Source organism: Lipotes vexillifer, unplaced genomic scaffold (genome assembly GCF_000442215.2).
Source record: "Lipotes vexillifer unplaced genomic scaffold, Lipotes_vexillifer_v1.1 scaffold1029, whole genome shotgun sequence".
Classification (NCBI taxonomy): Eukaryota; Metazoa; Chordata; class Mammalia; order Artiodactyla; family Lipotidae; genus Lipotes; species Lipotes vexillifer.
The window spans coordinates 360,728-376,753 of NW_006789305.1; the positions used below are offsets into that span (position 1 = coordinate 360,728).

General features: G+C 36.6%; 1 protein-coding gene across 2 annotated transcripts in view; it reads left to right on the plus strand.

Annotated features, from left to right (window-relative positions):
- Positions 1-16,026, plus strand: part of MAGI3 (membrane associated guanylate kinase, WW and PDZ domain containing 3) — a 265,324-nt gene that overhangs the window by 187,536 nt on the left and 61,762 nt on the right. For both annotated transcript variants that reach the window (XM_007462468.1, XM_007462467.1), the window contains exons 4-6: positions 3,963-4,172; positions 10,195-10,369; positions 11,733-11,812. In XM_007462468.1, coding sequence (XP_007462530.1) covers positions 3,963-4,172; positions 10,195-10,369; positions 11,733-11,812 — 465 coding nt within the window. The remainder of the gene's footprint in view (positions 1-3,962; positions 4,173-10,194; positions 10,370-11,732; positions 11,813-16,026) is intronic.

A 16,026-nucleotide genomic window follows, 5' to 3' on the forward strand; every position in this document is an offset into this window, starting at 1 on the left:
CACAGTACTCCATGTTGTGAATCCACTACCTAATGATTCTCCTAGTGACAGACTTCCAGATTGCCTGCAGCTCCTCATCACCACAGATAAATCTGCAACATCCTCACACATGTCTTCTTACAGACCTGTGTGAGAATGTCTGTGGAGTATGTATCCAACTGTTGGGTTATAAGGTATACCTATAGGCAATGTGATGAAGGAGCTCTGGGTGGCTCTGCAGTCTCTGTTCCCATCAGCAGTGCCATAGGGATTTGGTTCTGTAGCAGATGTAGTAATGACTCCACATACTCCTCAACACTTGGCATCATCCAGCTTTACAATGTTGCCAATCTGATGGTTGTAGAAGTGGTATCTCATTTTAATTTTAGTTCCTTTGGTAGTCAGAGAGTTTGAGCATCCTTTCATATGCTTGTTAGTTTTCTTGGACTAATGCAAATTGTCTGTTCATTTGCTTTGTCCATTTTTTAAAAAGTGGGATCTCAATCACATTCCAGTTTATAGACATCCCTTAGTTATTTAGATATTAATCCCTTATTGGATATAGATATTTTCTCCCATTCTGTCACCTAATAACCTTGTCCTGTGTTTCTTCATTAAACAGAAATCCTTAACTTTTGTCTATCAGATTTATCACTGTTTTCCTTATGATTTATGCTTTGAAGTTTCGTGTAAGAAGTCGTTCTCTGCCCTTAGATCACAGAGATATTCCTCTACATTTGCTTCTGTTACGAACATGAACAGTCATCCACCATTTCACACCCATAAGATTGACAGAAATTTTAAAGACTGATAATTGTGGGAAATGGAAACCCCCATACACAGCTGAAGAGAGTATATAATGATACAATCCCTTTGGAGAGCATCTTGGCAATAGCTAGTAAATTCAGAGATGCACCTCACTCTGACCTAGCAGTTCCTTTCTGGATGCCTACTGTAGAAAAACCCTTGTCAATGTACATATGCAGACATGGACCCGAATAGTCATTATAGCATCGTTTGAAACAATAAGGGAATGCAGCCAACTCTTTTTTAGTAAAGGAATTAATAAAATACCTTTTAATTTGTTCATAAAAATGGACTATTATATAACAGGTGACTAGAATCTACATGTATCGATAGGAATAAGTCTTAGAAATACAGCTGTATAAAAAGAAGATTGCAAAAGGATATGGACAGTATACTGTCTAGAAAAAAAGATATGAAATGTCATAAACACTCCATGAAGCTTTTATTAAATCAGTAGTATTTATATGTTATGTATGCATATACATATGTCCTAGATGTACATAATATGGAGGGAAATGACATATACCAACATAAGGATATCTCAGGGAGAAAGTGGGAAGAACAGAGACAGGAAATTAGGCCGTTAATTATATATGTGACTGTATATGTGTGTCATTAAAGGGGGGAAAAGGGGAGACCTGAAAGGAATCTGGCAAAAGTTAGTATCTGGGGATGTGTAAATAAATAAGTAAATAAGTTTCTAGTACTATTCTAACACTATTGTATATGATTTTATATAGGTTTAAAATGTGTAATGGTTGACTGTTCTATTGTAAAAATGAAAACCCTTCAGAAAAGAAAAAAGAGAAAAAGAAAAATCTCCAAAACAGCTTCAAAAAGATGAAAAACTTTTTCTGTGAATAACTATAGTCAAGGTTCACAAACCTTGTAATTCTGTACCTTCCAGTATCTGGAATCTTGATATTTACCAACAATTCAAGAAAAATAGATCCAATTTACTTATAAGCAATGCTAGATTTCTTTTTTAATCTAAGCCAATAATTTTTTAAAAATAAGGAAACTGCCAGAATTTATTATGAAGTTCTAAGTTCTTATCAGTGATTATGGATATAGCAATCACAATATCCTGAATTTCTCTAATTTTCACCCTAGGGTCAGATAATAATTACTAAGAATACACTGTAAAATGTGTTTCTAGTATTTCCTGTAAAACTAACATCCTTAGAAAAACTGGAAAAAAAAAAAAAAGTGAAAGTGGACTTTTAACTTTTTCATGGTACATCAAAATTTCTTGGATGATTATTGGACATCATGCAGGAAAAAATGAGATCCTAGAGCATCCTATTCCCCAACCAAACCTCTGTTTGGAGCATTTCTGTGCCATCCGTCCCAGAGAAATGTGAACTGTCTTTTTCATTGGTCGTTGCTTTACTTATGGGCCAGAAAGTTTGCAGAGATCCTCTTAGTCTGTTTTAGTATGAAACTTTCCATCCATCTGCATGACAGGAGTAACTCCATTTCAAACGTGGATTTGGAAGCAAGGAAGTAGTTGAGTGGGGAGAGGCAAGATGTGGTTGAAAAGTCTTATTATTTTGATTCCATTGTCTTGAGTATTTTAATGACAATTACCTCCCAAAGTCAAATTTCCAAAGAATTTATCTTAATACTTTCCCCCTCAAAGCAAGCACGACTTAAGGTAAACCATGTTACTTGTAGATTTGCCTCACTGATGTGGTGAACAACCTATGTTGTTGTTGTTGTTGTTTTCATCTTGGAAAAATAATCCATTATATACCCCATTAATTTACTGTATATGAATGAGCATCTTAATTACCTCCTTAGGAGCCAAGGAATTTGGAGATTTTTTTTTTAAATAAAAGAAAAAGATGATGAGTATTTATTTTATTCCCTGTCCATGTTTATCTTTCTATAACATCAGCATAGTGGTTGATATAAGGTCAAAACTAGCAGGAGCCACAAACTTTTAATGTAGCTAGACCCACTGGACATTTTCCATTGTACATGGCTGCCTATTGGGGACTACATGGAAAACTGAGCAGATACTCAGTTGTTTTCATTCTATTCTGGGACATTGATTTTTACTGCAAAAATTACTGATTTACAGAGACACAGACCTACTAGAGAATGGACTTGAGGATATGGGGAGGGGGAAGGGTAAGCTGTGACAAAGCAAAAGAGAGGCATGGACATATATACACTACCAAACATAAAATAGATAGCTAGTGGGAAGCAGCCGCATAGCACAGGGAGATCAGCTCGGTGCTTTGTGACTGCCTGGAGGGGTGGGATAGGGAGGGTGGGAGGGAGGGAGACACAAGAGGGAAGAGATATGGGAACGTATGTATATGTATAACTGATTCACTTTGTTGTAAAGCAGAAACGAACACACCATTGTAAAGCAATTATACTCCAATAAAAAAAAAGAGTCTTAAATTTTGGTTAGAAAAAAAATAGTTATTGATAAATAATAAAAAGGAAATATAGAACTAGACCAAAAAAAATTACTGATTTACAAGACAACATATTAAAGTATTTCTTGCTTTCCTGAGAGTAAACCAATATTGAGTTATGCTAATAAATTCTCTATTTGTTCAATAAATTGCCAGATAAAATAATATAATTAAAATGCTCAGAAAAACTTATAAAAAATTAACTTTTACATAAGCAGCCTACATTTCAGAACAGACTGGTTGGTTCTTAGCTTTATCCTTTGCCTGTATGTTTCCTTATTTTACCAAAATAGTTCATTATGTTACATATCAGAACAAAATTATTTGAATTAGTTTTCTCCTCCTTTACTCCCACTTTTTATGCCAGTTAGTCTTACACAAGAGCATTGATGCATTTAAATTCAGAAATTAGGCCCTAATATAGAACTCATGCAAAGCAAGCCCTGTAGGAATAACTAACCTACATACGTAAAGTCAACTTCCTGGCCTTAGTACAAATAGTCTTAAAGTGTTAGATAATGTTAGATAGTATATAGTGTTAGGGCTCTTGAGAAATAAGTTCTTCCTGGTCTTTCTACCTCCTCCTCTCCCAAGAAAAAGTGCGTTGGCCTCCTTTTGGCCAGCGGTGGGTATTCAGAAACTTCCGTATAAGATAACAGGGCAGAGACATACACTAGATCATTTTGGTCTGACTCTCATTTCAGCATTCAGCACTTTCAGCAGCTGTTATTTTGTCCACTTCAGGAAACTTCTATGGAACTCCCAAGCCTCCAGCAGAACCCAGCCCTTTCCAGCCAGATCCAGTTGATCAGGTCCTCTTTGATAATGAGTTTGACACAGAATCCCAAAGAAAACGAACTACATCTGTCAGCAAGATGGAAAGAATGGACAGTTCTCTTCCTGAAGAGGAAGAAGATGAAGACAAGGAAGCTGTTAACGGTAGTGGAAATGCAGGTTCGTCAATAGATGAACAACTTCTGGCTGATCCTTAAGGTTGACTTTAATATGACACTGAATTGGAAGTAGTAAAATTTTCCACAAAGCACATGCAGAGAAAGTGATGGGATTCTCAGGGGTTTTTTTAAAAGGTTTTGCGTGAAACAGTGTATCTCTGTTGACTGTCTTGTAAGCTGAAGTGAGTTGCTCCAAGTGGCAGTTTTGATAAATCAATTATAAACTATCATTAGTATTGATAATAATACAATATGTCATTTACCCTGCTGCCTAAAAGATTTGAGATTCATTTCTGGTGCTTGAATATGGGAATCTTGTTGGCCTAAGTCCTACTTTACAGAATTTGAACAAAATGTAGATGTGTTAAGATAATAGCCTTCAACCAAAACAAAGGTTTAGAAGTATGCTAATAAATATTATCTGAAAGGTTTGTTAGCAATATTTTGAGTTTAAATTCTGAATCACTCAAAGAAAATTTCCAAACTTGACTGTCATATTTTTCATTAAATGTAAAACCAACAGAAATTTAGTGGTGGAGAATCTTCTCCTTTTGGGCACCCCTAAATAGTGTAGTGATTGCTTAGGACAGCAGTCCCCAATCTTCTTGGTACCAGGGACTGGGTTCATGGAAGACAATTTTTCCACAGACTGGGGCGGAGTCGGGGGATGGTTTCGGGATGGTTCAAGTACTTTGATTTATTATGGGCTCTGTGCAGTCAGACCTCTCTGCTAATGATAATCTGTATTTGCAGCCGCTCCCCAGTGCTAGCATCACCGCCTCAGCTCCACCTCAGGTCATCAGGCATTGGATTCTCATAAGGAGCGCGCAACCTAGATCCCCCGCATGTGCAGTTCACAGTAGGGTTCGCGCTCCTAAGAGCATCTAATGCCGCCGCTGATCTGACAGGAGGCGGAGTTCAGGCGGTAATGCGAGCGATGGGGAGCGGCTGTAAATACAGATGAAGCTTCGATCACTCACCTGCCCCTCACCTCCTGCTGTGCGGCCCGGTTCCTAACAGGCCATGGACTGGTACCAGTCTGAGCCCTGGGGGTTGGAGGTTGAGACCCCTGGCTTAGGAGATTCTTATACTGCTAATTAAGAGTATAAATAGGAAACCACAGAATCACAGCAGAACTGATTTCAGTGCTATTTATGATAATCGATTCAAAACACTAGAATATAAGCTTCATAAGGGTTGGAATTTTTGCTTTTTTTGTTCATTGTGGTATTTCTTGAGCCATAATCCATGTTTAGCACATAGTAGAAGCTAAAAAAAATTTTTCGTTGTACTAATAAATGAAAAAATTTGATTATATCTTCAAATTTGCAGAATCCATTACCATATCATTTTCCCAGAGTATCCTGTTGTTTTCCTTTATCAGTTATTAAAATTTGCTATTATCTATTGTTTTAATACACCCCTCCAGAGTGTGAGTCCTGTTTTATGGTCCTAACATTTCACACTGTTGTGTTGCAGATACGCTCAATGAATTATACCAATATATTATACCAATATATTTTGGTGAAAACGGGTCTAAAAAGGTTTAGGTGAATTCACGTCTAATTCTTTAGAGTTGTTAAGGGAAGTCATCATATACTAGAGACTTTTGATTTTGATGTCAGCTTTACTCTCCCACAAAATTATGTTAACATTTTTAAATGCTTAAGACTGGGATTAGAAACCATGACTCTGTCCTCAAATGGGAATTTATATGTTCTTAATTTGAAGGAAAAGAAAATGCCCTTTTTTAAAACTTCCTAATGCAGAGCCTTGCAGTGAGCACTGCAGTTCCCTTAGAGGTAAACCCATCTGTAAGCTCCATAGTTTATGTTTGTCATGTAAGACAGCTGTTAAACCAGGTGTTCCAGACTCTTCACTGTTAATATTTAAAGGGAGTGTATACAAGAGTGTGTGGGAGGCAGTTTGTACACTCCTTCTTGTGTGTAGGGACCATAGGACTCTTCCACTGGAGCACATATTTCTTTGTAACAGAATATATTCAGAATATTTTAAGGAAAAAGCAATAGAAGACATGGCTAAAAGCCCTTGGTCTTTTCTGAGTAAGTACTAACCATGCTTGTTAACTTATTCAGAGTTGCTTTGTGTATTGCTTTGGGGGACTAGAATCCCTGCCTTGAAAGATCAGTAAATTGCTGGGGATGGAAGGTAGGAGAGGATAGGTGGAGGTTTATTTGTATATACCAATATGTATATTATTTTATATCTTGATGAGAATTAACGTAAGAATGCTAATATGCTGCAGTAGGATGACACATGTTATATAATAATGCTAAAAGTTTTTCCAAGAGTTGGTGTTGTATAAAAAACATTTTCAAATCATTGGCTATTAAGCAAACTCCTTTATGCAGTCTCTTGAAACTATATTCAGAAAAGTATTATTGCTCATATAGTTGTTTCTACTTTCCTCCAGTACATATATCCCAAGAATGTAACTCAATTCCAGATTGATTTATACATTGGGTGCCTTTTAATTTCTATCACTTTTTCTGCATAGAGAATAAATCATGTGTTTCATTCATATTATTCATTCAGCAAATATTTATTGAGCACCTGCTAGGTTACTAAGTGCTAGGCATTGTTCTAAAAGCTGGAAATAGAGCAGTGAACAAAACAGACAAAATTCCCTGTCTTCATGAACCTTACCTTCTGGTGGGAGAGACAGAATTATCCAACATAAATGAATAACATATAGTATGTTAGATGGTGCTAAGGAGAAAAAGCAGAGGAGGGGAAGGATAAAAAGTAGCGGTGGTCAAGGTTTGCAATTTTAGATAGAGTGTCAGGGAAGACCTTACCAAGAAGGGGACATTGCAAGAAGTGAGGTAGTGCTCAAAATACCCTGGGGAAGAACATTCCAGCCAGAGGGAATTAGAAGTACAAATGCCCTGAGGTGGGAGCATCCCTGGATTATTCAGACAACAGCGAGGAAACCAGTGTGGTTGGGTACAACGTGGACAATCCATTATATGTGGTTGGGGCAGAGTGCTGGAAGGGAATAGACTAGAATAGTAACAATGAAGTCAATCAGATAATGATGGGGGTGGGGTGGTGGAAATGCATATTATAATAGGATCTTATAGATCATTGGAAGAATTTTGCTTTTTATTATGAGATGAGAAACTATTATATGGATTTAAGTAGAAGAGTACCATGATAAAACAGCTTTTAACTTAACAGGCTCATTCTGGCTACTGTATTGAGAAAAGGCCGTAGGAGGGCATGGACATAAACAGGGGTACCAGTTAGGAGGTTATTGCAGTAATTTAAGTGAAAAATGGTGGCTTAGACCCAGTGAAGGCATGAGAGGTAAGAAGTGGCCTGAGCCAATAACATTTGCCAACAGACTGGATATAAGGTATGAGAGAGCAGAGTCAGAGGTCACTCCAAGAGTTTTAACTTGAGTATCTGCAAGAATGGAGTTGCATGTATTGAGATGAGACAGGTAAAAGGAGTCAGTTTGGGTTGGGAATGGGAGCTATGGTTGGGATATTTAAGTTTGAGATGTTCATTAGACATCCAAATGGAAATGTGCTTGAAGTTGGATTTAAAAGTCTGTGTTCTGGTCTGAAAATCCATATTTGGACACCATCAGCATATAGCTTATATAGCAGTGACACAGTGCGATCACCAAGAGAGTGAGTGTAGAAAGAGAAAAGATCCAAGCACTGAACCTTGAGAAGGCACTCTAATATATGGAGATCATGGAGACAGAAAAGAGCCAGAGAGGTAGAAGGAGCACCAGGAGAGTATAGTGTCCTGAATGCCAGGGGAAGAGAGTGTTTCAAAAAAGAGAGATCCATCATGTCAGATGCTACTGATAGCTCTAGTAAGATGGGCACTGAGAATTGATCATTGGATGTAGCTATGTGGAGATGACTGGTGATCTTGCTAAGAACAGTTTTATTGATGAGCGATCAAAAGCCTTGTTGGAACGAGTTCCAGTGGCAAATGGAAGAGGGGAAGTGGAGGTAGCAAGTATAAACTCTTTCAAGGAGGTTTGGTGTAAAAAGGAGAGAAATGGGACGGGGTTGCTAGAGGGGAAAGAGACTTGCTTAATTTCCTTTTAAAGAATGGAGAAAAAACTTGTTTGTTTGTCTTGAATTTCTGTCTTTAAAAATGGTGAAAGTTTCAACTATCCCTAAAGAAAGTCCTCTGAGGCACGTTTTGGATAAGGGATCTGATTACAGCTATGAACCAATGGGTGAGAGGAAGATGCTATTTTATTGTAACAATGTGTGGCCACGGTACCTGTTAGGATATCCACAGGGGATTTAGGCAGGGTTATCTTGGGACCCTGTGCCCCATATACTGCTACCCTTGCTATGTTAGTTATGTCATTTATTGTCTCCTGTGTCATTGGTATATGTAAAACCCTAAGACTAAACTTGAGGGTTTATTTAGGATCTTCTGTTTGTTCTTTGGGTTTTTGGTTGCATTTTGTTAAAAAAAAAAAAAGAAAAGGATGGATGTGATCTACTAGGTAAGAAAGATTGGTGGTGAGAGAGAGAGAGAGGGAATTGCTGTAGGCAAGAGGGGATGGAGATATCTGCTTAGAAACACAGTTCTTCCACTGTAACAGAAGGTAGAGTAAAATGGGCACAGTTGCTGTTTAGATATAATGGTGGGAATTTGTGGAAGTTCTGTTTGCTTCTGTTTTCTCAGTGATATAGGAAACAAGGTCATCAAATGAGATTAGGGATAAGGCAGAAGTAGGAGAAGATTTAAGGAGAAGGAAGGTATGAAATCGTTATCAAGGAGAGTCAGAGCGAATGGACTAAAGAAATGCCCTATGATTGTCATACATCTTTAAATGCCCTCTTGAGGCTACTGATCATGAGTTAAAAGTGAAGTAGTTACTATCGCCTGCGTTCAGCTACATATACTGGCGAGGAGTATGTGGAGAGTACGATTTAAGCAGAATTATAGTTCAGCCAGTCAAGTGTGGTGAAGTAAAGTAGGGAAAAAGGAATCGGGAGTATTTACAAGGGAGTGATTATAGTGGTTGATCATGGAATTTAAGTTGGGTAAGTAGGGCAGTGAGGACATAGCTAGGGCATGGATGGGGGTGAGGAACAGTGAAAGGCAGTAAGTAGTAGAATTAGTGGATTATAGAACTTGGTTGGATAAAGGATGGTTGGAGTGGAAGTACTATAAAGAATGACATATAATGATATCTAAGGCCTCTTCTAAGAGTCTCTGATACTGAAGCATTGCCCAAAGTTTGGAGTTATTACAGTTATATTATCTTTTAAGTTCTAGAAACAACTTTTAAGTGCATGAATTGTGAACTCCCTAGAGAGTTACCAAATTTTAGTATTCTTACCTACATTGTGGACTTTGGAACTCTAAAAGGGTTTTAATATTACCAACAGAGAATTATATTTAACAACAGTAAGTCTATTGAGTTTAATTTTTTTTAATTTGTATTATTTTAAAGGCCTGTGTTAAATGTGCACAAGGCAGCTTGATAAAGCAGTTAGAACATGGACCCTTTAAATTCAAATCCTAGCTTTGCTGTTTATTAGCTGTGTAACCTTGACTAAAATAACTTATTAACCTTGCTGGGCCTTAGTTTCCTCTTCTATAAAATGGCAATAGTAATAATATATACTCACAGGGTTGCTGTGAGAATTATGAGTTAATATATGTAAAGTGCTGAAAATAGAGCCTGGCACATAAAAGGACTGTATAGGTGCAGCTGTGGCCATTGTTTTAGTATAATATTGATTGATCTGTGTTTAGTATGTACAGAATTGATTCTATTGTTGTTTTTTTGCTTCTTTCCCTGACTAGCATCAGAGGTGCTGTACAGGGTTAATGTCACTTAGCAAATGAAAAGAAAATCAGTGTGTTTATTTGTTTTTTCAAAAGTTATAGCAGAATGTGGACATAGTAGACAAGGAGATTTGCAGTATATATTTGGCATTTTGTTAGAATTAAGGCTGTTTGAAGAGAATGTAACTTTACCTACTTTTCATGCTGTTCTGTTGGAATAGCAGAAAACAGAGAGAGGCATTCTGAGTCATCTGATTGGATAAAGACTGTCCCAAGTTACAACCAAACAAATAGTTCCATGGACTTTAGAAATTATATGATGAGAGATGAGAATCTGGAACCGCTCCCCAAAAACTGGGAAATGGCCTACACTGATACGGGGATGATCTACTTCATTGAGTAAGCACATGTCTGTATCTTTTCTAATGTGCCTTGCCGCTGTGAGACTTGCCTTTAAATTTTCTTAACCTCATTTCACAAGCCTTGCATTTCTTTTTTCTTTCTTTAAAAATCTTTTTCATACAAGTTACAAATTGATTCTTAATCTGATTGTTTCCCTGGATGATATTTCATTTTTATTTGATTTGGATAAAGGAATATTGTGTTTGATGTCTGGTTTTATAAAAAACAGGAGGATTAAAAACAGATTTATCACTAATAATGAAAAATGCAAGGAATAAAGGATATTTTGCTTTGCCTTTTTTTTTTTTTTTTTTTAACCTTTCGGGTAGAGTGTCCAACTTAATGAGCATTTCACAAATTACCATCATTTGGAAGGGGGCCATATTTATTAACTGAGCTAAAAATTTTCAGACTTAGAGATCAATGTAGAGATTAGTGAATTAATCTCAAATTGGAAACACCAAGAAAAGATCCTTTGATCACATTGTTATTCTCCCACTGCTTCGATAATAACTTTAATTTATATTTTATTGCCTTCATATATATTTTCTTCCAGGATATTTCTTTCTTTAAGACCCTCATAGTTCAGATACTTAAACTATAACACTGTCTACTCAGCAGTGTGATGGCTTTGTTTTAGCATTAGTATTTACTGCATGGTGACCTGGGTCTGACCTGCTCTGGGTCTTAGTTGCGGCACGTGGGCTCTTAGTTGCGGCATGCAGGATCTAGCACCCTGACTAGGGATCGAACCACTGCATTGGGAATGCGGAGTCTTAACCACTGGACCACCAGAGAAGTCCCAGAAACAGACACTTTAAAACTTTTTATTTTATTTAACTCTTTTATTTTTAAAGAGTCCCAGTGAGGGCAGAGACTCTGTCTGATTGTTTGTTCATCTCTATATTCTCGGCCCTCAGCACAATGCCCACACATCACAGGCACCTAAGAAATATAGTGTTTTTGGAGGGAGAGAGGAAGGAATTCAGCCAGCGAGTAAACAGGGTTTTCAGGGCAGCTTTTTTGGCTAAGATAATGCACAGTATGGGGCCATGTGCCCACCTGCTGAAACATTTTTGACTGCTTAGATAAGCATCTGTTATTATGCATTTAACATTTTATCCCTTCTTTAGAGTCTTCATTCTCAAATTAGTGCCTGTAGCATTACCTTTCCTCTGTGGCAGTTTTGAAGTAATAGGCTGAGAACAACAGGACTATTGAATCAGACGTTTACAAATGAAGCCTGTAGGAGATAAATGTTCAAACATCATATACCTTTTATTCACTTTTCATCTTTGCTTTTGAAATACTTTCCTCCCTCTTCATTTTACTGTTTCTAATTGAAATCTTTGTTCAACAGCCACAATACCAAGACAACCACCTGGTTGGATCCTCGTCTTTGTAAGAAAGCCAAAGCCCCTGAAGACTGTGAAGATGGAGGTAGAGATTCAGAAACCTTTTATACCATACTTATTCTCTTTATCCCTTCTTGCTCTTCTTGCTTAGATAATAAGCTTTCCAAAATCCTAAACAAACCATAATGTGCATAAGCACATAAGGAGTGGGTGGATATCATAATCAGCTGATTCTGGTTATTAAGTCATTGCATCTAATTTTGTGAGAGTCTTTATTTCTCTTTTTTTGAGAAGTATACAATTAAACCCTTTAAAAAAAAAACCTTAAGAGAAATGAATTTGCCACTTTTTTAACTTTGTTTTAAAACAAACTTTTAAAATTCTGAATAAATAGTTTAATAAGTTAGGTGCATTCTCAACCACAGGGTAGCCTCATCATGCCTGCTAATCTCAAAAATACATTTAATTTAATATCACTAGGATAGATATGCCAGTATTTATAATCCTTTGCCATTTACAGCAGCGATAGAAACTCAGTGAAAGTCTTTAATATACCTCTCACCCACACACAATTTTTACTGCTTGGTAGAAAAATTATCTCTCTGAGAATCATTAGATAATAATGCTTGTCTGTCTTGTATGTTATAGGTTCTATTTAATGGTATAGTCTTACAAATAAGTATAGAATTTACCCCAACCAAAATGTTTGCTGTGCCTTCTTGAATATAGAGTGTAGATGAATAAAATTTGCATTGATTTTGTATGGCTCATCAGAAATTATTTACTTTGGTTTTTAAAAAAAAATGAATGGATTAGAATGAAAATCAGATAGTCCTATAGATTGAATTCCAGTCTACGAAAAAAAATTAAGCAGAATTGATATATATTTTGTTCAGCATGATAGAATTTTTCTAGGAATAAACAATTGGAAAATGAAATATTTAAAATTTATTTGTAATGATATTTTAAAAAGTTACCTTGGAGCAAATCTACTGAAAGATGTGCAAGTCCTCTACACTAAAAACTATAAAACATCACTGAAAGAAATTAATCAAGACCTAAAATAATTGAAGAGATATACTGTGCTCATTGATATACTATGTAGATAGGATAACACATATTGTTAATGATGTTCATTCTTCCTAAATTGGTATCTAGATTCAATACAATCCCAATCAAAATTCTAAAAGTCTGTTTTTAAGAAACTGACAAACTGATTCTAAAATATACATGGAAATACTGTACAAAGACTCTAGTTGGCCAAACAGACTTTAAAAAGGACAAAGATAAAGGACTTAGGCTACCAGATTTGAAGACGTACTATAAAGCTACAGTAATCAGGAGTGTCTTCTATCCATAGGCTAGAACATGGATCAGTGGAACGGCATAAGAGAATCCAGAAATAAATGCACACATATGTGATCACTTAATTTGCAGACAAGGTGCCAAGTCAGTTCAGTGAGGGGAGGAAGATCTCTAACAAATGGTGCTGGAACAATTGGATATTCATAAAGAGAAATGAACTTCAACTATATCCTTACTCCATGTACAAAAAATAATTTGAGATGGCTCAAAGCTAGAACCCTAAAGCTTTTGGAAGAAAATTTAGGAGTATATCTTCATGATTTTGAGATTAGCAAAGATGGAGAAAAACAGTAACCCTTGTATATTGCTGGGCAGAATGTAAAATAGTACAACTGCTTTGAAAAGCAGTTTGGCAGTTTCTTAAAAGGTTAAATATAAATTTACCATATCACCTAGCACTTCCACTCCTAGATATCTACCCAAGAGGAATGAAAACATGTCCACACAAACACTTGAATGTAAATATTCATAGTAGCGCTATTCATAATAGGTAAAAAGTGGAAACAACTCAGATGTCCATCAAACAATGAATGGATATATAAAATGTGGTGTAATCATACAATGGAATATTGTTCAGCAATAAAAAGAAATGAAATACTATACATACTACAATACGAATGAACCTCAAAAAATGTTATGCCAAGTGAAAGAAACTTGACACGGAAGATCAAGTATTGCATGATTTCATTCATATGAAATGTCCAGAATAGGCAAATCTATAGAGCCAAAGTAGATTAGTGGTTGCCCAGTGCTAAGGAAGGGAATAGAGATTAATTGTAAACAGCACAAGGGATCTTATTGGGGTGATGGAAATTTCCCAAAACTGGATTGCGGTGATGGTTGCACAACTCAGTAAATTATTAAAAATCAATGAATTGTACATTTTTTCAAGCAGAACAATTTTATGTGATATGTAAATTATACCTCAATAAAGTTGCTTTTTAAAATGGCCAAAGAGGACTTCCCTGGTGGCACAGTGGTTAAGAATCCACCTGCCAATGCAGGGGACATGGGTTTGAGCCCTGGTCCGGGAATATCCCACATGCCGCGGAGCAACTAAGCCCAGGCACCACAACAACTGAGCCTGCGCTCTAGAGCCCATGAGCCACAACTACTGAGCCCGCATGCCACAACTACTTTAGCCCGCGCGCCTAGAGCCCGTGCTCTGCAACAAGAGAAGCCACTGCCATGAGAAGCCCATGCACCACAACGAAGAGTAGACCCCGCTCACCGCAACTAGAGAAAGCCCACGCACGGCAATGAAGACCCCATGCAGCCAAAAATAAATAAATAAAAATAAAATAAAATGGCCAAAGAACTTGAACAGACATTTCACAAAAGAAGATAAAGAATAGCCAATTAAGAACATGAAAAGGTGTGTACATCAACTATACCTCAATTTTTTAAAAAGCATAAAAAGGTGCTTATCATTAATCGTCTCTACAGTGAGATGTCATTCACACCCCCTAAAAGGGCTAAAGTCAAATACACTGACAATACCAACGATCGGTGAGATTGTAGAGCAACTGGATCTTTTACTTGTTGGTGGGGATAAAAAATTATGTGAACACTCTGGAGAAATGTTGGCAGTTACCTATGAGGTGTTATGTCAAGAGAAATGAAAACACATGTTCCCCAGAAGACTACCTGAATGATCATGACAGCCTTATTCATAATAGCTCCAACCTGGAAACATCCCAAATATTCATCAACAGGAGAATGGATAAACATTCTCCTGTTGTGGTATATTCATGCAATGAAATACTACTCATCAATAAAAAGAAAAAGCTGTTGATAACACTCAACAACATGGATGAGCCTCAGAAACATGTTGTATGAAAGAAGCCAGACACAAAAGAATGGATACTTAATTATCCATTATTTAAAGCCTAAAACCAGGAAAACTCATCTATGCTGATAGAAGTCAGAAAATGATGGGGGTGGAGGGGAGAATGGTGAATTGAAATAATTCTCTGGAATGATAGATGTATTCTCCACCTTGTTTGGGGTGATGGTTATATAGGCACATGCAATTGCTAAAACTCATTTTTTATACTTGAACAAGCACTTAAATCAATATTTTAATCATTGAATGAGCACTTAAGGTCTGTGCATTTTGTTGAATGTAAATTATACCTCGAAATAATTTTTAAAATAATTTTTTATACTTCCCTTGTCTATAAGGCTCTTCATAATAAGTTTCTTATGGTGAAGTCACCCATTGTGAAGGTAAACTAGAATATGTAATACTATAGAATTGGACTTTTTAAAGATTGTGAATGTGGTATTAGTCTTCTCGGGCATGTCTCTTCTGCTAGGCTCCATTCCTTTTCCTCCCGACTAATTGTTTCAGTTCAATTCTCTGCCTTTTCCTGTTTCCCTTGTAGAATGTATTTATTTTCATAGCCTTAACTATCAATTTACTGTAGCTGGGCTCCTTATCTAAACCTGTAGTATTGTCCTCTGTTCTGAATACTATTTCTGTATTTCCCATTACAGTTGAGACTTTCTTTTTGATTGCCCTACTAGCACTTCAGATAAACATATTTAAAACTGAATTTAGCATCTTTCCCCCATAGTCACCCCATTCCTCTTTCTGTCATAGGTACCACCCTCATAATCATCTGGGCCAAAATCCTTTGAGTCACTTTTGCTTATTCCTCTCTGTTTGCTCTATTCCCTATATAGTTTCCAATCCCTGCCGCTCTTTCTTTTTTCTATATTTTGCCAATACATTATTATGAAAATTTTCCAACATAGAAAAACTGAAAGAATTTTTCAGTGAGTACATGTATCATAATGAACATTTTGCTCTATTTGCTTTTTCACATAGCTACCTGTGCCTCTATCTATTCATGCTTTTCTTTTTGTATCTTCCTCTCCTTTCCTCTGACTGCCACACGCTTGGATTTTTCTTGGTCTTTTTTTCCCTAC